The 22,489-nt window shown below is 53.3% G+C and overlaps 3 protein-coding genes across 3 annotated transcripts; 1 reads left to right on the plus strand and 2 right to left on the minus strand.

Moving 5' to 3' along the window:
- The first annotated feature begins 2,462 nt into the window (after window positions 1–2,462).
- On the plus strand, window positions 2,463–8,434 carry RNF26 (ring finger protein 26). The gene has a single exon (XM_037505441.2). The coding sequence runs from the start codon at window positions 3,029–3,031 to the stop codon at window positions 4,325–4,327; it is 1,299 nt and encodes a 432-aa protein (XP_037361338.1). The 5' UTR covers window positions 2,463–3,028; the 3' UTR covers window positions 4,328–8,434.
- On the minus strand, window positions 6,356–9,150 carry C1QTNF5 (C1q and TNF related 5). Its single transcript, XM_037505442.2, has 3 exons — window positions 9,045–9,150; window positions 8,507–8,763; window positions 6,356–8,103 (listed from the first exon to the last, which is right to left on the minus strand). The coding sequence occupies exons 2-3, from the start codon at window positions 8,718–8,720 to the stop codon at window positions 7,586–7,588; spliced, it is 732 nt and encodes a 243-aa protein (XP_037361339.1). The 5' UTR covers window positions 8,721–8,763; window positions 9,045–9,150; the 3' UTR covers window positions 6,356–7,585.
- Window positions 9,151–9,816: 666 nt separating this feature from the next.
- MFRP (membrane frizzled-related protein) lies at window positions 9,817–14,586 on the minus strand. Its single transcript, XM_037505443.1, has 13 exons — window positions 14,391–14,586; window positions 14,183–14,285; window positions 13,973–14,086; window positions 13,683–13,853; window positions 13,345–13,558; window positions 12,825–12,955; window positions 12,575–12,700; window positions 12,260–12,336; window positions 11,782–11,930; window positions 11,195–11,325; window positions 10,899–11,030; window positions 10,218–10,345; window positions 9,817–10,131 (listed from the first exon to the last, which is right to left on the minus strand). Exons 1-13 carry the CDS (start codon window positions 14,442–14,444, stop codon window positions 9,907–9,909), a joined length of 1,755 nt encoding a protein of 584 aa, XP_037361340.1. The 5' UTR covers window positions 14,445–14,586; the 3' UTR covers window positions 9,817–9,906.
- Window positions 14,587–22,489: the final 7,903 nt, after the last annotated feature.

A 22,489-nucleotide genomic window follows, 5' to 3' on the forward strand; every position in this document is an offset into this window, starting at 1 on the left:
TTCCTTAAAGATAAAAACTTAGGTTTTGTGAAAGACACTGTTAAGGGACTGAAAAGACAAGACATAAAATGAAAGAAAATATTTGCAAAATAAATATCTGATTAAGAACTTGTATCCAAAATGAAGAACTCTTAATACTCAAAAAGAAAACAGGGCCTCTCTGGTAGCGCAATAGTTAAAGACACAGCACTCTCAAGCTATGCCAGCCACTGTAGCAAGAGTTAGACATGGGCAGGCCAGCAAGCAAATCACATGACGCAGCAGACTTCTCCTGTCTCTCCCCACTGCTCCCCTCAGCAGTGTATTTCAGTAGATCTGCCTGTTCTGCTCCCCACTTTATCTCTGGTGAATCATCTCACCCCCCCTCACACCTCTGGCCTACACCCTAGTTCTTATATGCATAAATAAATAAATCTAAAAAAAAAAGTGTTAACCTGATTTGTCACTGGGGAATTGCCAATTAAAACAACAATGAAATACTACTACATACCTATTAAAATGGATAAAATCCAAAACACTGAAAACACCAAATGCTGGTGAGCATTTGGAGCAGCAAGAATTTTCATTCAATGGTGGTGGGAGTACAAAATAGTACAGTCACTTTGGAAGATTGTTTGACTGTTTCTTATAAAACCAAACACAATGTTACCCTATGATCAAGCAGTAGTTCTCCTTGATATTTACCCAGATGAGCCGAAAACATATATTCTCACCAAAACCTGCACATGGAAGTTTACAGCAGCTTTATTCATAATTGCTCAAATCTGGAAGCATCCATGATGCCCTTCAATAGGTGAATAGAGAAATAAACTGATAGGCACAGCCACAACGGAATATTTATTCAGGCATTAAGAAAACGAGCTATTGGGCCTCCCTGGTGGTTCAGGGGTTAATGTCTCAGCGCTATCAAGGTATTGCCAGCCACTGTGGAAGAGTTCCATCCTCAGCCAGGGAACTAACCCACATGGTGCAACAGACCTCCCCTATCTAGCCCGCTGCACCCATCTGCAGTGTATTTCAGTGGCTCTGCCTGCTCTGCTCTCCACCCTGTCTCTGGTGAATGCTCTCACTCTCTATACCTCTGGCCTACATCCCAGTTCTTGAATGCATAAATTAAAAGAAAAAAAAAGATATAGACAATATTAAGTTGGGGCCTGACAGGTGTGGGAGGGAGGCTGGGGGAAAACCAGAGGAATTTTAGAAACTGCAATACTTGCTCTGTGCTATAGTGTAACCCCTCCAGGGACCCTAATATCGCAATGAAAGTGTGCTACATACTTGAGCTTTGTGTCAGTGGTGCTTTGGGGAGTGAAGAATTCAGACAGTGTTCAGGGTGCAGTGAAAGGGGACAGAGATTTTCAAGACTCCAGGCCAGAGTGGAGATTAAGATTTCACTCTAAGCATGAAATTAAAGCAATGGTGACAAGGGGAAAGACATGCCGTCCAAGCATCTTAGGCTTTCCAATTTGGGATGAGGTCTCAAATATATCTTAAATATTTGAATATTAACGAAAAGTCTAACTTCTCAAGGAACATGGAGCTGCCCAGGCTTAGACATTTAACTAGTGTTCAAGTAAACAAATTAACAGGGGCTGGCATAGGGGAGGGAGCTGTTTCCGGTCTCTGTCCTTTTTTTTCCCCAATGACAATGAAGTAATCTCCTGAGGATGCTCAGAAAATCTGATAGAGTTTGAGGAAACAGTTTGGAATAGCAGTTTGGAAATTCCCTGTAACAATCTGTTTTCCCTTGTGAACTGCTTAAGAACTGGCATCTTCTTAAACACTTTTTTTTAAAAGATTTATTTATTTATTTATACACGAACTGGGGTACAGGCCAGATTTGCGGGAGGGTGAGAGGATTCACCAGAGACAAAGCGGAGAACAGAACAGGCAGACTGACGAAATACACTGCTGAGGGGAGCAGCGGGCGAGACAGGCGAGGTCTGCCGCGCATTGTGGGCCCCCAGCCGGTTGGCTGGGATCGAACCAGCGCTGCAGAGGCTGAGGCTAGCTTCATAGTGTGGTTCTTAACCCCTTGCACCACCAGGGAGGCCCACCTTCTTAAACATTTTTGGTGGAAGACCAAGCAGCGAGTCTTAGGAAGCTGCGGAGGCGGCACAATCCCAGAGCCCAGCTCAGATGCAAGGACTCCCAACCAGTACCTAAAAGGCTCACACTCAGGTACCAAACACTGGGCCCTTACTTAGGGCAGTTCAAAAGGCCTCCTCCCTTAGGGGGCGGGGCTAGGAAGGTGTAGCCCGCCCCTGTCCATCAACTGACCAATCGCCGCCGCAAAGGGGCCGGGCTTTCCCCTCGTCTCGGCCCCTCCCCTTGGGAGGTAAATGTTGGGCGCCGTTCGAACAGACCAATGACTGCTAGACGTTCCCTGAGGTTGGGCTTCAGCGATTGGTCGGAATTCATCGTCCCTCCCACCCTGTTACGCTTTTTGCCCTACCCCTTCGCGCACAAGATGGCGGCGCCCAGCGGAGTGGAGGCCGCGCCTGCCGTTTGCTGCGGCTGACTATCTTTCCGACTGCCCCTTTGGGCGCAAAGCCCCTCGAGCCCGGAGGACGGGGGCCGGGCGGGGACAGGGGCATCTGCAAAGCTGGACCGCGAGCCCGCGCCCAGCCTGCGCTGCCCCCACCCGGCCCGGCCCGGCCCGAACCCATCCGTTCCGGGTCTGCTCTGGGTCTGCCCCACTGCCTGGCTGTGGTGCGCTGCCACCTGGTCGCCAAAGCTGAGGTCTCTCCATCCCGCGCTCACCTCCACTTCAGAGATGTTTGACCTTCCTCCTAAACAGCTCGCCTTGAAAACCGGGACTCTTGGACGGGTACCTGGCCCGCTTTATCTCCACTGAGACTGTAATTCCTTCTAACGCTCTTCTTCCTCAGATTCTTGATTCTCCCAGGGTCAGAGACTGTTCACGTCCATTCCAGATTAATCCCCGACCTCCCAAGATATTGACAACCTTGACACACCTGTTAACCCAGAGCTAGACTTCTTTTGGACTAGCCTCCTTAGTGCTGCCATGGAGGCTGTATATCTGGTAGTGAATGGGGTCGGCCTGGTGCTGGACGTGCTGACGGTGGTGTTGGATCTCAACTTCCTGCTGGTGTCCTCTCTGCTGGCTTCTGTGGCCTGGCTCTTGGCCTTCATCTACAACCTGCCACACACGGTACTGACTAGTCTTCTGCACTTGGGCCGTGGAGTCCTGCTTTCACTGTTGGCCTTGATCGAAGCCTTGGTCCGGTTCACCTTTGGGGGATTGCAAGCCTTGTGTACCCTGCTATACAGCTGCTGCTCTGGCCTGGAGAGCCTAAAGCTCCTGGGACACTTGGCCTCTCATGGGGCTCTGCGGAGCCGGGAGATACTGCACCGGGGAGTCTTCAATGTGGTCTCCAGTGGCCATGCTTTGCTGCGCCAGGCTTGTGACATTTGTGCCATTGCCATGAGTCTGGTGGCCTATGTGGTCAACAGCCTGGTCAACATCTTTCTCATTGGCACTCAGAACCTCTTCTCCCTGGTGCTGGCCCTGTGGGATGCAGTGATGGGGCCACTGTGGAGAATGACGGATGTGGTGGCTGCCTTTGTAGCCCACATTTCCAGCAGTGCTGTAGCCATGGCCATCCTCCTGTGGACCCCCTGCCAACTGGCACTGGAGCTCCTGGCCTCAGCTGCCCGCCTTCTAGCCAGCTTTGTGCTTGTCAATCTTACTGGCCTGGTGCTGCTGGCTTGTGTGCTGGTAGTGATAGTGTCTGTGTTACACCCGGATCTCACCCTGAGGCTGGGCACCCGGGCACTTGGTCAGCTTTATGCTGGGCCATCCTACCATCGGCTCCGAGAGGATGTTGTGCGACTTTCTCGTCTAGCACTGGACTTGGAGGCCTGGCGGAGAGTCTGGAGCCGCAGCCTGCAGCTGGCAAGCTGGCAGAACTGGGGAGGGCCACCTGGGGCTCCCCAGGGTGTTCCTAGGAGGATGCCTTCTGCCAGGACCTGGCGACAGGACACTCCTCCAGAGGCGGTGCCAGGACTGGAGACAGGGGAGGAGATCAGGATGGCTAGAGCAACATCTTCCCGGGGTCGGGAGAGTTTAAATGAGGAGGAGCCTACCCCTGGACAAGACCCATGGAAGTTGCTGAAGGAGCAAGAGGAGCGGAAAAAGTGCGTCATCTGCCAGGACCAGAGCAAGACGGTGCTGCTTTTGCCCTGTAGGCACCTATGCCTGTGCCAGGCCTGCACTGAAATCCTGATGCGCCACCCCATCTACCACCGCAACTGCCCACTCTGCCGCCGGGGCATCCTGCAGACGCTCAATGTCTACCTCTGAAGAGTCCCTTCCTGCTTGCCCAGCCCTCCATGCTCCCCACATCTGCCTGTGCTAGGACAGCATTAACACCTGATCTGCAAGTCCTGGACTGAATCTCTTCCTGCCCCATGACTGTCAGGCCAAGCCTCCAAGCCATACATCCAGGACATTGAGATGGGATACTCGGGAAGAATATTGACCTGAGTGGGGGCAAGGAAGCAGCTTCTCCTTACCCACTGGAGCCCTGTGATGTCGAGGGTGGTGAGTGTGTCACTATGCAAGGCCCTGAGACTGTTCACTGTGGACTCTTCTCCAACCTGCCAGGGCCCACCCAGATGCCAGCCTCTGGGGCACCCCCTCTCTGCTTCTAGGTTTTTTTTTTTTGGTATTTTCAGGTCCTCTGCCTGATCCCTTCTCACTTCCTCCCCAGCTTTTGCAGCCACCACACATCAGTGTCATTTGGGTGTTTTGGCAACTCAAGGGCCTTAGGATGATCTTGAATCTTTGTTTTTAGGGGAGCCCCTGTGCCCTGGTAGACTTGGGGGGGTAGTATCTCTCAGGTGCCCTTAGAGCTACCACTCTGCTTGATCTGATGAGCCTCTCTCCCAACCTGATCCAAGAGTTGGGATCAAGAGTTTACCCCTTGGGGTGTGGGCGTTGGGGGATGTGTGTGTGTGTGTGCGCGTGCGCACGCTCGACTTTGGGACCATGTACCCTCTGGCTCTCCAGTTTCACTGGGAACCTCAGGAGGGATAACCAGATTTTTACTCATACCCCTTTTATCCCCCACATCACAGAAAAAAAAATAGCATTCCCCTTCTGTTTGTCCCTCCAGCATTGGGGAGGGCAGACTGTGCACATTTCACTAGGGTCCAAACACAGAAGGGACCAGGACCTGGGGGCAAGCAGCTCCCTAAGGGGTCAGTCTGGCCCAGTTTCCAGTGAATAAAGTTCCCTTCACAGCTTTGACAGCCTCTGTGTGCATCCTGGCAAAGGGGAGCAGTTGGTTAGGGAACTGATGCTGCGGCAGGGTTCTTAGTCCTGCCGGGGTCATAGTGGGGGTAGAGGAAGATAGGGTGGGAGTCCTGTGCCTGGGGGAGAGCCACGCCAGGTGTGGCAGGATTACCTTTCACCCCCACCTATTTGTAACCTCTTACATGGCTTTTGGAAAGCCCTCCCTGTTTTTTCAGTTTTTGCCATAATTAAGCCCTAGTGTAGAGAAGACTGTGAACTTTCTTACCTCTGAGTCAGCCTTCCCAGCTTTTCCTTTGGTGTCACTCTTCCCAGGAGGGAACTTGGGGTTCCTGCTGCCTGGGGTCCAGTCTAATCCTCTGATCCCTGGAGGAGTGGCGCTTGTCTGTTTCTTGGTGTAGAATAGTGCTGTGATGGGCTGGAATGTGGCTGCAGATCCTCCCGGTGAAGAGCCAAATACTGAAGCCCAGGATACCTCAGGCCTGTCTCTAGCTCATTACCTGGCCCCATTGGTCATATAGATGGGGACACTCCCCCATAATTGTATGTTAAATCTAGAAGCCAAATGCCTGGTATTGCCTGGGGGTGGGAGGCTGCGGGAATAAGAGGGAAAAGGGGTAAGTCTGGAAGAAATTGGAGAGAGATTCCTGCACTTTGTCTTGGGAGGCTGAGCTGATTATGGGATTGGCGGGCTCTGGTTTATTAGTCACTGGGGTGGGAGTAATCAGAGGAGGGGAGCCTTGAAGGGACTTTGTGGCTAGCCTCAGACTTGGTGGCTCGGCCCACCCGTTCTATGCCCAGCATAGTGGGGGAGGAGTTCCCTCACATGCAAGTAGGAGTGGGGAGGCCAAAAGGGAACGTTTCTTCCCTTCCCCCAACCCTGGAGAGGGAGCTGAGCAAGGGGAGGCTTGTCTCCTTCCAGTCTATTTAATGTGAGGATAAACATCTTTATGAGTGAAAATAAACTTCCTGAGCTGGAGCAAAGGACCGCTTTTTCTCCACCCCCATCTGAATTCCACTGGCAAACCTCAATACCATTCCTCCCCTTCTTTTGTTATTTTTTTAAAAAGATTTTATTTATTTATGCATACAAGAGCTGGGGTACAGGCCAGAGGTGTGGGGGGTGAGAGGATTCACCAGAGACAAAGTGGGGAACAGAACAGGCAGACTGACAGAAATACACTGCTGAGAGGAGCAGCTGGGAGAGCCAGGAGAGGTCTGCTGTGCCATGTGGGTTGCATGTGAGTTCCTGGCTTGCATGTGAGTTCCCGGCCTGCCTGCATGCGTGTTCCCGGCCTGCATGCGGGTTCCCGGCTGGGGATTGAACTCATGCTGCAAAGGCTGCGGATTGCTTCATAATGCGGTGCTTAACCCCTTGCGTCACCAGGAAGGCCCCCCATTCCTCCCCTTCTATACCCCAATAGTCAGGTGCCCTAGCTAGGCGGTCATTGCAGCATTCCGGAGCTGGTGCGCCCCCTGGTGGTCATCTAAGAACCGACTTCTTTAGACGCCCAAGACACTCCACTCCTCTGGCATGGGGAACAGAAACAGCTTTGTGGTCATCCAGGGAACCAGGCAAGCAGCCAGGACAGTCATGAATGAGAATCCTGGACTCCCTTTTGTGGATAAGGTCAGAGGTTTGTGTGGTGAAGGTACCTGCCATCCAGTTCATATGACATCTATGAGTTAGAAAAAGATATTCCTTCCTCTGGGTAGCCGGAGCCTTAGGCCAGAAGGGCACCCTTTTCAGCCAGGTGTTGCTGTTCACAACCTACGTAACTTAGGTGGCAGCTCTGTGGAGCACTGTCATTCACCTTGGTCTACTCCTTAGCTCCAACCAGCCCAAGATCCTCTCTGCCTCTTCCCCCATCCTTATCCCCTCTCCCTAACTCTCAAGGTATTATCCCCATCATTAGAAGAAAGGCTGAATCCAGTAGCAGGGTTTTTAGATTTATTGAATGATCTCTGAGAAAGGACCTAGGAACAGAAGGGACAAAGGGGGACCCAGAGAAGAAGACAGGAAAAAAGCACCCTGCTTTGGGATCCTGGACTGGGGTAACTGGGATTCCCACAGCTGCCAGCACAGTGCGCTCCTTTGGTCCTGGGCAGAAATCCAGCTCCTGCCCCGCTGCCAACCCCATTCTCAGCCTCTGTCCTGTTCCCTGGAACAGCAGGATGGAGAGGCCCCACCCTACCCTGTAGTGATTCACAACATTCCAGGGGAGCCAGCCCTCCCAGATAATGTTACTGTCAATATCATGCCCTTCTCCCCTACGGGTGAGAGTAGAGCTCACTTTACAGTGTGTGTCAAGCAAAGACAGGGGAGTTATGCCAATCAGAATATACCAGAAATCCAGAGAATGTGCTATCTGTCTTGATGCTAGCATAAATGCCAATGTAATCACCCACGCCGACCTGTACCCACACCTGGTCCTCTGGCTCCAACCTCACCATGGCACCCCCAGAGAGCGAGGTTGGCTTGGGCCACCCCCCAAAAAACTGAAAGAAAGAGGCAATGGACTGGCCATTCTTGACCAGATCAAACTGCAGGCTGGCCCGGTATACTGTGGCATGGACCGCGAAGTAGTAGACCCCGGGCACTTGGCATGTGAACTTGCCGGTGGCGGCATCATAATGTCCCTGCTCATTCACCAGCACGCGGTCGAAGGGCAGGGGCGCATCCGACTGCGGAGGCACCCGGCTCTCGGAGCGCTTGGCACTGAAGGCAGAGCGTGGGGGTACCGAGCATTCTCCAGCAGGCCCAATTGCCCCCACTGGTCCCGCCTCTCCGCGTGGCCCGGGTTCCCCACGGGGGCCTGGGAGTCCTGCAGGGGGGCAAGGAGAGCAGTTAGGGTGAATGTAATGGCAGGTCCCGGGTCCTCCTGCAGCAGAGTGGGAGGGTGGCGAGGGCAAGGACCCTCCCCCAGCCTCTCTGACGCGCCCAGCCGCCACTGCCTTGGTTGGTGCCTTCCTCTGCACCAGCGTCACCCCTTCGTCACCCCTTCGGGTCCCGCACATCTGCCTGGGCGGTCAAAGAGGGTTCCAGCTGTTCTGCCTCCCGAGACTGTCTTCTCTCCCCAGTTTCCAGAGCCCAGCGGAACCGGAGGGGAGGGAGTGGCGCCCCCTGGTGAGCACCCGGAGCCCGCGGGCGCAAGGGCACTGCAGAGCCAGTGCAGGGGCGGTGCTCGCTCCGACGTCCCTGCGATGGCCGTCAAGGTGCCTTCTTACCCGGCCTCCCGCCCTCGCCTTTCTCGCCCGGAGACCCGGGTGCGCCGTCGCGGCCATCGCGGCCGTCGCGGCCAGGCAGGCCCTGGCTGCCGTGGTGGCCCGGAGTGCCCGGAAGGCCGGGGTGCCCGGGACACAGGCTGGGGATCTTGTTGTCATCCAGCGGGGGTGAGCCGGCTGCCAGGCCCAGGAGCAGCAGGGTGAGGAGCGGCCTCATAGCGCTGGCACCCGCAGCGTGGGCGACGGGCTTCTCTGTCAGCCTGCGGGCCGGGCAGGAGAGGAGTCGGAACCCGGAATCCTGTTCCTTGCCTGTTCCCCACCCAGGGCAGCCACGTTGGTCTCCACCCCCCTGCCATGCCCCCTGCCATGCTCCAGGCTGCTCAGCCGTGGGGTGTCGAGGAAGGTGGGGCTCCCAGACCCCAGGACCCGGACAGCACAGCACGGCAGGAAGGGAGAGGCGGGTCCCTCCCCTCCCCCCGCCGCTGGTGGTGCCCAATATTTCCCGCAGTCGCCTCCGGCTGGCTCGCTCCCTTAGACTCACCACCCTTCTGGATTCCTCTGCTCCCTTCTGCCGAGTGCCGGCTGCTCTGGACCCTCCGGTTGGCTGCTGCTGCCACTGCCACTGCGCTGCTCCTCAGCTCCGCGCCCCCTGCCCTCGCCCCTCCCCTGGTCCAGCCTCGCTCTCTGCCGGCTCCGCTCTGCTCCTCCCAGCCTCCCAAAAGGAAACCAGTTGTTCGGGGGCCAAGAGCTCGGGGCCGGGAAATAGCAGGGAAATAACTCGTGGTGTCGGCCGGCGGCTGGCCAAAGTCTGGGGAGGGCAAGGAGGGGGAGAGAGACTTGAGCTGGGAGCCGGCCTGGAGAGGCAGGACTGGGAGCTGAGGCTCGGCGCACTGCTGCTCCTGGGAGAGCTGCCGCTGGGAGGCACCCAGGACGAGACTCATGCAGGGGAAAGGAGCCCAGAAGAGAGGGTGAAAAGTTCTAGTGGCAGAGAGACAGCTGGATCCCCAAGGTTTAGACAGGGCCTGCACAATATCAGGCACTTAATAGATTTTTGTGGAATAAATGAAATCAGAAAGGGTTGGGGATGGAAGAGACCTGAAGAAGATCAAGAGGCAGAAGGCAGAAAATAGGAAATCCGGGTCAGACTTGGGTGGGAAGTCTGTAGACTGCCAATGGCACAGTGGAGCCTGACCAGCCCTGTGGCAGCTGAGAGCAGAGGAGCAGGGAAGGAGCTGCGTGGGGTGGTGGGTGGGGTGGGAGAGTTCCATTAGTGCTTGAGGACTTCTCTAGGAGGCCCAGAGAGGGTGGGCACAGCTGGGTGCTGCCCCCTCCTCTGTTCCCCTTCCTGCCCACCCTGACAGGCCAAGGAGGATGGGAGACAAAGGGCAGAGGTGACTTCAGGGTCAGGGTTGGGTGCAAGCCTCCAGACCAGCCGCCTCAGGCAGCCTGTTGCAGTTGAAAAGCCAGGGGGTGCCCAGTAGGGCCAGGTCAGACTGGCAATGCTGCTCTGCCTCCTGGCAGACTGAGCGACAAGGGGGGAGAACACTGCCGATCGGGGTGCATTGGGGCATCAGCAGCCCACAAAGGAGCCTCCGGAAATTCTGGTAGCAGGGCAGACTTGTCAGACTCTGTGGAAGGAGGAGATCAGCCCTTCAGGCACCCCTCCTGATCCCACTCCTTTTTGGGGGCCCCTCCTTTTCTCTCCACAGAGCACCTTGTAACCTCTGAGGACCTCCACCACTTCCTCCTGGCTGGCTATGCCCACCCAGATGTTAGGGAAGGCTGTGGTGTTGTAGCTCAGGCCGATGCACATCTCCACCTGGATGGGCTCGCAGGCCAGCTCTGCGGGGAACAGGGAGAGGGTCAGGTCACTTTCCAGTACTCCCGGACTGTGTGACCTGGGGCAAGTCACCTTACGGCTCTATGTGGGTGGGGGGTTGCTGGGGGGTGAGTGGGAATAACATGGAGTAATGCTTCCCACATGTCATCCTCCAGGACCCGCTCCTGGCCTCATTGGCTAGTCCTGGGCATCATGTGGCACCTCTTTGATCATCTCAGGGAGCATGGACTCCAGCATTGGCAGTGACTCTGGGCCATCTGGAGGAAACTCCCCTGCGGTCACCTCCATCTTGGAGGTGGGTGTGGCGAGGGGCTCTCTATGTCAGCAAAGCTGGACTGGCTCTTGAAGCCCCACCCATGATCCCAGATATCCATTTCCCTTGGGGGTGACACTGAGTACCACCGCCATTTCCAGGTATGAGTCCCTCCAGGACTCCCCTCAGGGAGGACAGGGATGGGGGTCCTAATGAAGTGTGCCAGAAGGGTTGCAATGAATGGGCATGCAGACTGCTCAGCCAGCCAGGCCCTGCTGGGTGACCTGGGGCAGTCTTCTCACCTGGGGGTAGGAACAAGGGGCTGCTGCAGTTGTCATCACTGCTACTTGCACAATCTCTCCATGTGTCACACATCCACTGCAGACTCTGACACCCACTGTCCTGGCAGGAGAACACTCCGGGCCCACAGGGGTCTATAGGCATGGAGTGGGGGGTGGGGTGGGCATGGCAGTGGCAGTGCCCTTGGACACACTTGGACCCCCCATTGCCTTCACATTGCTGACCAGGGTCCAGAGTCCCGCTTGAATTTCCTGGAGGCACCTCTATGGCCCACACCCGCTCGCCCGGGGGAACCTACTCTCTGTGGCATTGAGGGCCCGATAGGTGGCTGAGAAGCCCCCGCTGCTGATGCCATGATTGGTCCTAAAGAGCACAGCCAGGTGGGGTCTCCAGGAGATGAGGCGGTGGGGCGGCTGTGCTCCACAGAACCTGTTTGAAGCAGAGAGTAGTCCTCAAACCTCACTCTTAGCTGGGTGATCTGGGTGATGCCAAGGGGATGGGCGGCCTAGTCACTGATTCATGGAACTTATGGTCTGGTGAGGAGGACACGTCTTCTGCAAAATATTACACAAACTGAACTCGAGCCACTCGAGATGGGAAAAGTCAGGGAGGGTTGGTGGGGCAAGGGAAATACAGTCTGCAGGGTGGGAAGCACTGGGGTGGGAGAGGTAAGAAAGGGTCCCCTTACTCCCAGAGGAGGGTTGCATAAGGAACAGAGGCTCTGGGGTGGGAAGGACAGTCTTTTTCAGGACAGGGAAAAAACCTTGATTTGGAAGAGCAGGAGAAAACAAAGCGAGGGACTGAGTTGGGCTAATGTAGAGGAAGCTTTGGCCAGGCTGTGGAGGAGGGACTTCACCCGGCACCCCTGTCCTGGCTCTGCCGTACCTGCCCAGGAGGATCAGGGCCCCGGAGCTGCTGGTCTCGTACACCTCCACATAGTCAAACTTGCACTCATCCTGGGCTTCCAGGCTGAAGTTGTGGAACTGCAGTTCCAGGCCGTATCCATCAGGCACTGAGATATGCCAGGTGCACAGCTGGTGAGGGCAGGGGGCGTGACAGATGGAGTAGTTCATGGCTTCCTTCTCCTCTCCCAACCTGGGCATCCAGGCTGAGCCCCCTGCTAGGCAGGGAGGGGAGGCCCAGCTGGCTCCCATCAGCCTTGGTTCTTGAGATAGGAAAGGCTTTAACTTGTCAGATTGAATAGATAACTTCACCCAGTAAGGAAACAGCTGGGTGCTTGATAATGTCACCTGCCTACCAGCTCCACCTCTGACTTCCCCACCTGGAGGCAACGTTTACCAGGCTGTTTGCGATCACACAGACCCTGGGGCTCAGGTGCTCCTCTCATGGAGCGCTCTCTTACCTGTTGGTGAGGGTACTGCTGCAGGTATCTGGGGGCAGAGAAAGTGCCTTGGAGCCCAGTCAGATTCCCCCCACAACCTGTAGAGGGAGGACCAGGATGATGGCTCATGAGTTTGTCAGGATTTGTGCCTTCACCGGCAAGGCCGGCAGTGACTGCAGAGAAGAGTTCTGGCTGTTTCCCCTGAGTAGATTGATTATCAGCCAGAAGAATGTCCGGGCAGCTTTGGAGCTGATACAGAGCTGGGGAGTCCAGCCGGAACCTGGACAAGATGCCTGAAGACAGTTCCCTCCCTTCCTGTGCCCGAGGAGCCCGTACCCGAGATCTTGGCGCTGCAGTTGGTCTCGTCACTGCCATCAGCACAGTTGGCAAAACCATCACACACTGATTCAGGTAACAGACACACGAGCTGGTCACAGGGAAACTCATCGTGGGCACAGCTCCCTGGGGGTGGCATCTGTGTTCAGAAACCCCTAGTCTCCACGCTTACTGCTGGTGCTGGGAGTGGCCGGAGGGGAGGGAAATGGATGTTGATATGTTGCTGGGGAAGCGGTAGGAAAACACTCACCATGTCCAGGAGCCACAGCCTGGTACCAGGCATGAAAACCAAATCCCTCCACACTGCTGTCAGAGACGAAGGCCACCCGGAGGTGGCTGGCATTGGTGTTGAGTGTGGGGGGAGGCACCCTCCCACATACTCTGTAAGAAGCCGAATTGGGGGTGATGGAGGCTCAGAGGTTGAGGTCAGCCAGAGCCAAGCTGCCTGAACCTGTAGTCTTCAAGCCCTGATCTGGTAACCATGTGGTCAAAAAAGTTCCTTCTGTTTCCCAGGGAGCTCTGACCATCCTAGCATCTGCACGTCCATCTTTGTAGTATTTACTCATGAGAAAGATAGGTAGGCGGTCCATTTAATGGATTTGGAAACCAAGGTGAGAGGGAAATGACCTTCTCAAGGTCACATAGCAAGGTGGTGGCAAAGCTGGGCCCAGAGGCCAAGATTCCTTTCCTCCTAATCAAGCCTTTCCCACTACAGCTCCCTGGTTCTGCCCTCCAGACAGGGGTTCAGGACAGGGGTCAGAGGCACCCACCTGAGGAGGGGGCCTTCAGGCTCGGGGGAGATTTCCAAGCGATCGAAAAGACAGGAGGCGACACTCTCTATGTTGAGAGCGTCAATTTTGAGCTGAATGGCTTGGTCTGTGGCCACCTCAATATGCCAAATGCAATGGGCGTTGGGTGGATAAGGGTCTGGGTAGTTGGGGCTGCTGAAGAAGCCCCCGGGACCAGGAAGGAGGCCCCCACAGGCTGCAGAGAAGGAGGTTAGTTGAGAGGTCAAAAGGAGAGACACCTTTTATTTCCCAAGGTGTGTCTTTGTGGGCCACCCCTGACACCCCTGACCTTCCCCAGGAAGGTCTACCCCAGTACTCACTGGGCTGGGGTGTGGGGCTCATGCCTGCCTCCTGCTGCCCTTTAGGAATCCCAGTTGCCTGAGAGGTGGTGGTGGTTGTGGTGTCAGGGGTGGGCATGGTGCCAGTGGTGGTGAGGGTTTGGCTGGGCAGTAGATGAGAGGAGGCCCCAGATGAAGGTGTAGCCTGCAATTCTGGAGGCAGGAAGATGGGGGTGTGGACTTTAGAGGAGCTAGATCCCTGGGGGGTGGAGGGACAAAGGGCTCATAGGGTCTCATTATAAAGACTTCTCCCCAGCAGGGCTGGGACTTACGGGCCAGGATGATGACGACCAACAGCCCAAGCAGCAGGAGCAGCAGGGCAGCCAGCAGCAGAACACATAGCCAGGAGAAGCGGCAGTCTGTCCGCAGTCTTCGGGGATGCTGGCCTGCAGGCAGACCTGGTGGGATTTTGAGAGCCCCTTCCCTGCAACCCCAGCCTTCAGCTCTTTGTTCTACCCCCAAAAGTTCCCTAAGATTGTTACCATGCCAGGGAGCTCTGGATCCACAGCTGTCCTCCTCCTGGAAGGTTGACGGGGGACAATGTAGCCCTGATTCAGGCTCAAAGGCGGGATTGCAGAACTCGGTCTGAAGGGAGAGACCTGAGGGCATGGACTGGCAGGGTGTCCACTGGGCACCGCCAGTCCCAGGCAGGCAGCTGGGTGTCTGAGAGGGGTCCCCTGGGGCCCTTACCTTGCTCAGCTCTGCTGCCTCCACACAGAGGATGCTATTTGAGTGATCCTTCATGGCTTAAGGCTCCGCATGGCTTTCGGGCTTTGCTGCCACAGCCCAAGACCCCCAGGAGCCCACTCTCTGATCCCAAACTCTCTATTCAAGGGGCAGCCTCTGTTCCCCTAGAAAGACAGCTGCCAGATTAGACTAGCTCTGGGGCTGCTCCTTTGAGGACTGGTTAAGCTACTGCTCCGCCTCTGGGTGGGGGAAGGGATGGCCAGAAGGAATTCGAAAAGGCATGAAATGGTCACTTAATCTAACTCAGCTGAGGATGCTGAGGTCCAGCCCCTGGCACAGGGCAGCAATCCTTAAAGGCACAGGAAGTGGTTGAAAACCTCCCTAGGAGAAATTTAGGTGCTGTGTATGTGAGGGTTGGGAGAGGTTTGCCAGGGGAGTTGGTCACCCCCTTTCCTTACCTTATCCAGCCACTGAGTGAGCTCCTGAAGGGTGCTGGAAGGAGGGAGGGGAGATCAAAGGGGCTGCTTTGCTGATGTGAGCATGCTTTAGAAGCTGGTATAAGTTTCAGCGGCTTCCAGGCCTAGGAGTCCTAAGGTCCCTGAACTAACTGGCCCCTGCTGGTGCCCATCTGGGTGATGGGGGCACTAGCCCAAGCCTGGGACTTTGGGACTTCCCTTTTAAGGCCCCTGGGTGACCAGGATACTTCTTATAAGTGAGTGTAGGAAAAGCATTGTGTATATGGGTTGCTTATGCTGTGCTGATGTGAGTGGGGGAGCTTGAGGGGTGGGCTGCCTATTCCTGGGAACCCTCAGCCCATAGGAGAAAGGATGGAGGAGAAGGAGAGGTGACCTTGGCCTTGGACAGGCTGGGTGAGGGCCGGCCCTGTGGATTCGGCCGGTGGTACCATCTGCTTTTGCCTCATAGGAAACCTTCACTCTGCAAACTAGATCACTTCGTGCCTCTTGCTCCACTAGTGAATGTGGAAAATCCCAGCCTGGCCCAGTTGTCCTCAAGGAGAAAGAAAAGGGATAGTTAATCTGTTTTGTGTTAGCCATTCTCAGGGCGGGTGGTGGGGAGGTAGCATAATCTCTCTGGCCAGCATTTATAGCGCGTCTGCTGTGTATTAGGCCCTGGGCGAGAGGTCTTACATGCAGTCTCTGTCCTTTTAATTACTCGATGAGGTAGCATACACATTTTACAAATAATAGCACTAAGGCTCAGAGAGGTTAAGCTGCTTCCTCAAGGTCACATAGCTGGTCAGATACACAGACAGGAGTTGAACCCAGCACAGGGTAAATTCAGAAGGTGTATTTTGTATGACACATCTCTTTCATTCTACACTGGGTTGAGGCAGACAGGGGGACAAAGTGAGGAAGCCAGAGGAAACAGACACATTCTGTGATGCTAAGGCAGCTTTCCTGGCACTTGGGAGATCCCCATCCACAGATGCTTCCCCATTCTCACCCTTGGGGGCCCTGGGATGATTTTGCTGGGAGCAAGTCTTTTCTAGGATCCTCAAATGTGAACAGCTTTTACAGGGATCGAAAGTACTTCATAATAACACTGAGATGTACTTGTCTTTCCCCTTCCTTTGTGAGTGCACAGGGCAGTTTTCCAGAGGCTGTGTGATGTCTTCTCATATATTAATAGATCAAATGCAGGTGATGAGAATCCAGCTGTCTTCTATTAAGTTAGGTGCTGATAAGATTTACAAATGTGCAAAATAATGCTTCCTTTTTCAGTAATTTTTTTTGAAAGTATAGTTTAAAAAGTTATTTTTGTTTTCATGTAAAGGTTTATTATTATTTGAACATTTACTATTTAAAATTTAATAGGAAAATATTTAAATTCCTTGCAGTTCTAATTTTAACATGGTAAATATTGATAGATATAGCCCATATAAACAAAAGTTCCTTGGGGTTTCTCAGTAATAAGGGATCCTTTGAAAACTGCTGGTGTAGGGGACAGACATGAAGACAAGTCACTGGGTTATGAGGCCAGAGATCAAATGCTGGGTAAGCAGAAGTTGCAGTGATTGCCTCTGATGGGGGTTACATGGGGAGACTTAGAAGAGGTAGCTTTTATCTAAAGTTTGAGAGATGAAAAAAATTTTAATAGGTAGAACTTGGGGGTTGGGTAGGGAATTCTAGAAAGGAGGGGAAGGCTTAGCACTGTAAGCCCAGGGAACTGGGGCTGTAACCCACTAGAACAGGGACTGCCTTAGTCAGAGCTGGGTTTAAGGACAATCCCTATTTGTGGGAAGACTGCAGAGGAGGCAGGGGAGGCTGGGAGAACAGGAAGCTTCTCTCTGACTTGTGTTGCTGTTGGCCTCTCTTGACTGTGCCCTGGAAGCTTCATGAACATTTTCCCCAGGAAAGGAGGGAAGGCCCTCTTGGAGTGGCCGGGCTGGAGGGAGAGGAGTGAGTGAGATGACAGCAAGAATGAAAGAGAGTGTAGACCCCTTAACTCACTATCACAGACCTGGGAGGCAAGGTCAGGCGGGAATTTTTGTTCCCATTCTCCAGATGTGAGTGTGGCTGCCATTTAAACAGGTGGCAAGGAGCAGGGCTGCCTTTCAGAGCTGGGGCTGATGGATTTCTGGTTTTCAACTTTTGTCCTTTTTCCCTTCCTTTCTTTTACATTTTCCAAGTTCTTTCTATAAACCTTAGAATAAAAAGGCGGGTAGAGGGTTTGAGAGCCAAGACACCAGATGGGGCCTTTGCTGGAGTCCAGATGTGGAGAGGAAGGGGCCTGGCTGCTGAAGCCTCGGGGAGTTTCAGGCCTGAGGGAGCCCTAGGCTGCTTGTGTTTGTCTCCACTGCTTCTTGGACTTGCTTTTTTTCCCTTTCCACAGGCCCCAGGGCTTTGGCCTTCTTGCCTCTCCTTCACACAAGGGTCTCCCCACTCCCTCTGCCTGTAGTGAACATGATCTCTCCCAACCCCTTACACTTCCCCCTTCTCTTGCTACTGCAGTGCTGTTTACTTGGCCTTTCCTGCCATTACTATGGATCAAACCGACAAGTCACCATATGACCGCTGATCTTATGCTGGTGGTCTCTAGCCGCCTGGAAGCTTCACTGGACTTGTGCTTTTATTCCTGAAAGCACACATCCCTGGGACTATCCCCATGCTGACCCCTTTCCTGGACTTCTGTGCAAGGAAGGAAAAGCCAGTATGAGGTTGGCTACAGCCTCACCCTTTCTTCCTGCCGGTTCCCTAGCTGGACCAGCTCTTCATTGTGCCTGAGACATGCTGTGGCCACCCCACCTCTGTGGTCCAGACTTGCTCTCTTATCTGGAACGTCTCCTTTGCCTGTCCCCCAGGGCCTAGACTCTTTAATTTTCTCCCTGATCTGTCAAGTGTACTACTTCCTCCTCTCTTTGTTCACCGCAACTCCTAGCATTGACCCTCACCCCCAGGTTCCTGGGTCTTCCCTAGCCTCTAGGAGCCTGAAGAACTACAGGGTAATCTTAGGTGCCTGTATTGACCTGGAGAGCACTGAAGAATGGGTGCCCTCCTGCTGTCTCCACGAGACAGGTCCTGCCACATGTCAGGAATCAGAAAAGCAACTCCTTGGATTTGGGATGTCCAGTGACTCAGCCTCACTAGTTGTGCTTGTTTTGGGCAATGCTATCCATGCTTTGCATTCCTAAGCCTTTATGTTGTTTGGGGAAAATGGCAGAAGCATCCTGAGAGGCTGGGGAACTGAATACCTGTGGTTATCACCCTCTAAGAGAATCCTAAGGGAATAGGATGAGGTGGGGGGAATTGGCTTGTTTACTACCTGCTGCACAGAAGACACAGCTCTGAGTAGGTATTGCTATGCTTAGATGACAGAGGTGGGAACTGAGGCTCAGATTTGCTTGGACTATAAATGCTAGTCTCCGTCACCTTCTGCCTCCTGCCCAACACTGAAGGATGGGGACCCTGAGAAGTCCCCAGCCCAGACCTGCCAGGACCCAGGTAGGAGCTAGGTCATGCTGGGTTTGCTCTTGGGGGTGTGTGCATGTAGACAGTCAGGGAGACCTCTTGTTCAGGATTGGAAAATTTGCTGCAGCAAGCCCTGCAAAATGTTGCATGTTCTTCAACCAAAAGGTGCAGTACTCAGATGGAGAGAGATCAGGATGGGGAGTCAGGAAACCTGGGTTCCATCCTGCCTCTGCCACTGACAAAATGGTAGACTTGAGCAAGCCTTCTCGAGTACTCGTTTCCTCACTGGCAAAATGAGAATGTGGGTAAGGGGACCTCTATGCTTCTAACTCTAAAGCTTCATGGACAGAATATGCATTTTCTGAGCACTGGTCACTTAAAAATTACATGAAATTATAATTTGCTGCATATATTTGTATCAGTATACATAAAAATATATGTAAATTTATATATAAACTGGAGACCAGACATATGTAAGTTCCCTTGGTATTAGGTATTTAGAGAAAAAGTGACTTAGAATGAGAACACCTGAGCTGAGGCCTTCAAGACCCTCTAGTCCAACCTCCAAATCGCAGATGAGGCCCTAAGGTCCAGAAAAAGGGAGGTTCTTGTTCAAGGTCACAGGAGAACAGTTGCAGTGGGAGCACCTCCCCCAAGGAGAGGCCTGCTGGAATGTAAGTGAAGAATGCGGGAAGCAATCCCAGTTGCTAGGAGGCAAAGCTGAGGGATAAAGAAACATGGGGACAGATTGTGTTTGGGATCTGTGTAGCACCATGACCTGTTGTCATGGGGATAGGAAAGCACCACAGGTTAAGTACTGTGGGGAGAACTCAGGGCCTGGTGGAGTGGGCTGAGCCCTGCCTCGATGTTACTGTAGCACATCTCCTCCCCAGCGGGGAGGAGAATGCACAGGGTGACTTGTACCTCTAGTGAAAAACTAGTCAAGGAGAAGTATAGTCCCCCAAATGTGAGTAATAGCAACTCATTTATTTGGGGCTCCCCCATCCACTTTGACATAAGCCTAGTGTTCCCTTTTTTTTTTTTTTTTTTTAAAAAAAAAAGATTATGCATACAAGAACTGGGGTACAGGCCAGAGGTGTGTGTGTGTGGGGGGGGTGAGATGAGTCACCAGAGACAGAGTGGGGAACAGAACAGGCAGACTCACTGAAATACACTGCTGAGGGGAGCAGCGGGCGAGATAGGAGAGGTCTGCTGTGCCATGTGGATAGCTCCCTAGCTGGCCAGGAATCAAACTTGTGCTGCAGTGGCTGCGGACAGCTTCATAGTGCTGACACTTAACCCCTTGCTCCACCAGGGAGGCCCTGTGTTCCCATTTTGAAGGCAATCTTGTTCACCAGTAATTTAGAGAAAATCTAGCATTAAGATCTTATCCCGGGTCAGGCCACTTCTAGGACAGGTCAGTGAGAAATCTGGGGTCCTCACCCTTTCCCACTCTTGGGAAATGGGCAGGAAAAAAATGCCCCCACAACTGCCTCACCCCATGAGGCAAATCTGACTGCAGGCACTGATGTCAGGGAAGGGATGGGATACACAGGCCTTGGCCTTTTAGAGCCTGGGGCAGGGATGGCAGGTGGGAAAAATCCCAATAAAATACTCTAAGCTCAGCTGGTACACACTTTGCCTTCCCAAGTTCTAAGATCAACAGCAAATAATGGAAAATCTGTACAATACTAAAAATACAAACATAAAATTAAAGGGACATTCTTTAAAGGGTTAGATCTGTTGAAGTCTTGAAAAAAAGCACTTCAGACAACAAAGCCTTTAATGTAAAGGCCAATTCTAGGGACCAGGTGAGATTTCATTTCAAGGACCACACCTGGATCCCTCACACCCAGGCTCACGCTGCTCGAAGAGCAAACCGCTACCTCCAGCCTCCACTGGGGGCCTGTGCCAGCTTGTCATAGGTCTGTATAGGCCCAGGTGTCAGCAGAGAACCACAGCTCCTAGGTCAGCAATTAAAAAGCAGACAGTCTAGGGCCTCCCTGGTGGCGCAGCAGTTGAGCGCTGGGTTGCGAAGCTGCCCGCAGCCTCTGCAGCGCTGGTTCGATCCCCGGCTGCTCCCCGGCCACCAGAGGAGGGTCCCACATGGCGCGCAGACCTCTCCTGCCGCCCGCTGCTCCCCTCAGCAGTGTACTTCAGTCCTTCTGCCTGCTCTGCTCCCCGCTCTGGCTCTGATGAATTCTCTCACCCTCCAGCGCTTCTGACTGTACCCAGTGCTTATATGAATAAATAAAAACTAAATCTTAAAAAAAAAACAAAAACAGACAGTCCTTTTAAAGGTCTATTAGATAAGCTGACCTTAGGTGTCAAGTCAGAGGTGTGGTTCTAGAACCATTTTCCTCAGGACATGGATGCTGAGATATTTACAAATGGTGATATGACACCTCATCCCTCAGTGCTTCAACCCCCAAATCAGGTGCATATAAATGTGTGGCAAAATACTAATAATCGGTGAATGCAGATGAAAAATGTTCAAAATGTGTACCATTTGTTTTACAGAAAGATTTTAACTCAAAATTGTGTAACTTCTCTCTGAACTTGGAATTGAGAGTCTGGTTGAAGCAAATATGTGATTAATATATTATGATTAATGTATGTCAGGAGCTCTTTCTGGGTTCAAATCCCTCCCAAATCAAGATTCCATCACTTATTTCTCAAAGCTATTATTTATTCTGTACAAGGTTCTGCTGTACATTAGCCATTCTTCTGCTCTTGCTTACACAGTAAACAAGTGTACACCGGCCCTTTGGCTCAGGTTCACAGGTCTCCCCTGGAGAAGGGTTTCAGGCCAGTTAGACTTGGGTGTCTTTCTCTGATGCCTCTTCCTGGGAGCACTTGGAAAGCTCCAGGCTCGAGGGGCACAGCCAGGCCAGCTTTGTGGGTGCTGAAGAGTTCCATGCCTCATGTTGAACAGCTTTACTCTCTGGGACAGCAGAGATTTGTCTGACCCCTTAGGACAATGTCAAGCTCCTGGGAAAGAATCATACAACTGAGGCAAAATGTCCTCAAACACCCAGGCTTCTGCTCCCAGGCAGCACTGAAGACCAATGCCCAGAGGAGCCGAGGGGCGGCATGGGCATCCCTGAGAAACTCGGTCCAAAGGGCCTACATGTCTAGGAGGCTCTGAGAAGGGGGTATGGGGCCAGGCAGGGAGAACAAGCTTGTTAAGGGGAAATAAATTAAAGGTGAGAAGCTCTAGGGGTGAGGGGCTTGTGCTATCCTTCAAACAGCTGGGGAGTAGACTGGGGTGGGTAGAGGAAGTGGGCAGAAGAACTCGATACACTATCATAAGAAATCTCCTTTGACCTACTCTCCTCTTCACCTCACTGCAATGCAAACAAGCCAGAGGCTCAGGGCATGACCCTCTCTTCCCCAGCCGGTTTGAACATGACACTGGGGAAAAGGGAAGAGGCTGAGGGACATTTCAGGGAGGGGCAGTTACCCCATGGTCCCCAAATGCTATAAGGCACAATTCTTGGAGGCAACTAGATTCCATCCAACACACTAAAAAAAACCAAAAACAAAAAAACTTGTTATATCCCGGGTCTACTGTGGCTGTGCTTGGGGCCTGGCCAACACCCACCTAGCACCACTGGGGGCTAGCATTGGAAAAGTTGTCTTTGAAGAATTGAAAGAAAAAAAAAAAAAGGAAGGAAAAGACCAGCACAATGTCCCAGCTGTGAAGAAGTGTGAAGGAGAGCATCTCCAGTCTGAAAACTTAAGTTAATGGTAATTAAAAAAAAAGTTGGGCTTTTGAAAACCAAAAACAGCTTTTTTCAAAGATGTCCCCTCATTTGTCCCCCTGGAGTTAGCAGCGTTAAGAGGGCTCTTGGCTCATGGGTGTTTTCTTGCTTCTGGACCAGTGAGCAGGGTCCAGGTGAAGATGGGGTGCCTGGCGCAGGCACCAGTGCTTTCAGGCAGCGATCCTCCCAGCAGGCTACAGAGGGCGCTGTCTTCTCAGGAGGAGCAGGGGGCTGGAGCCCGCAGCAAGTGGATGAGGATCTTCTCCCCACAGACCGGGGTTGTTTATTACACACAGGAAGAAACCACAAGCTTAAATGCAAACAAGAGACGCTGAGGGGCTCTGGGCTGGCTCCGGTCTCCATCTCCGTGTCCTGTCGATCTTCCTTGCCAGGCGTGGCTCAGGAGCAC

The sequence above is a fragment of the Talpa occidentalis genome, unplaced genomic scaffold, assembly GCF_014898055.3.
Source record: "Talpa occidentalis isolate TD23 unplaced genomic scaffold, MPIMG_talOcc4v2.1 talOcc4.12, whole genome shotgun sequence".
Taxonomy (NCBI): domain Eukaryota; kingdom Metazoa; phylum Chordata; class Mammalia; order Eulipotyphla; family Talpidae; genus Talpa; species Talpa occidentalis.

What these genes read in the sequence shown, in the direction of transcription:
- RNF26 (XM_037505441.2), top strand. Translation starts at nt 3,029, where the DNA reads ATGGAGGCTGTATATCTGGTAGTGAATGGGGTCGGCCTGGTGCTGGAC.
- C1QTNF5 (XM_037505442.2), bottom strand. Translation starts at nt 8,720, where the DNA reads ATGAGGCCGCTCCTCACCCTGCTGCTCCTGGGCCTGGCAGCCGGCTCA. An exon ending in AGGCGAGGGCGGGAGGCCGG is followed by an intron (nt 8,104 to 8,506) that starts GTAAGAAGGCAC and finishes GCCCCCCTGCAG; the next exon opens with GACTCCCAGGCCCCCGTGGG.
- MFRP (XM_037505443.1), bottom strand. Translation starts at nt 14,444, where the DNA reads ATGAAGGATCACTCAAATAGCATCCTCTGTGTGGAGGCAGCAGAGCTG. An exon ending in ATCCAGAGCTCCCTGGCATG is followed by an intron (nt 14,087 to 14,182) that starts GTAACAATCTTA and finishes GTCTGCCTGCAG; the next exon opens with GCCAGCATCCCCGAAGACTG. An exon ending in GGCTGTGGCTCCTGGACATG is followed by an intron (nt 12,701 to 12,824) that starts GTGAGTGTTTTC and finishes TGCCACCCCCAG; the next exon opens with GGAGCTGTGCCCACGATGAG.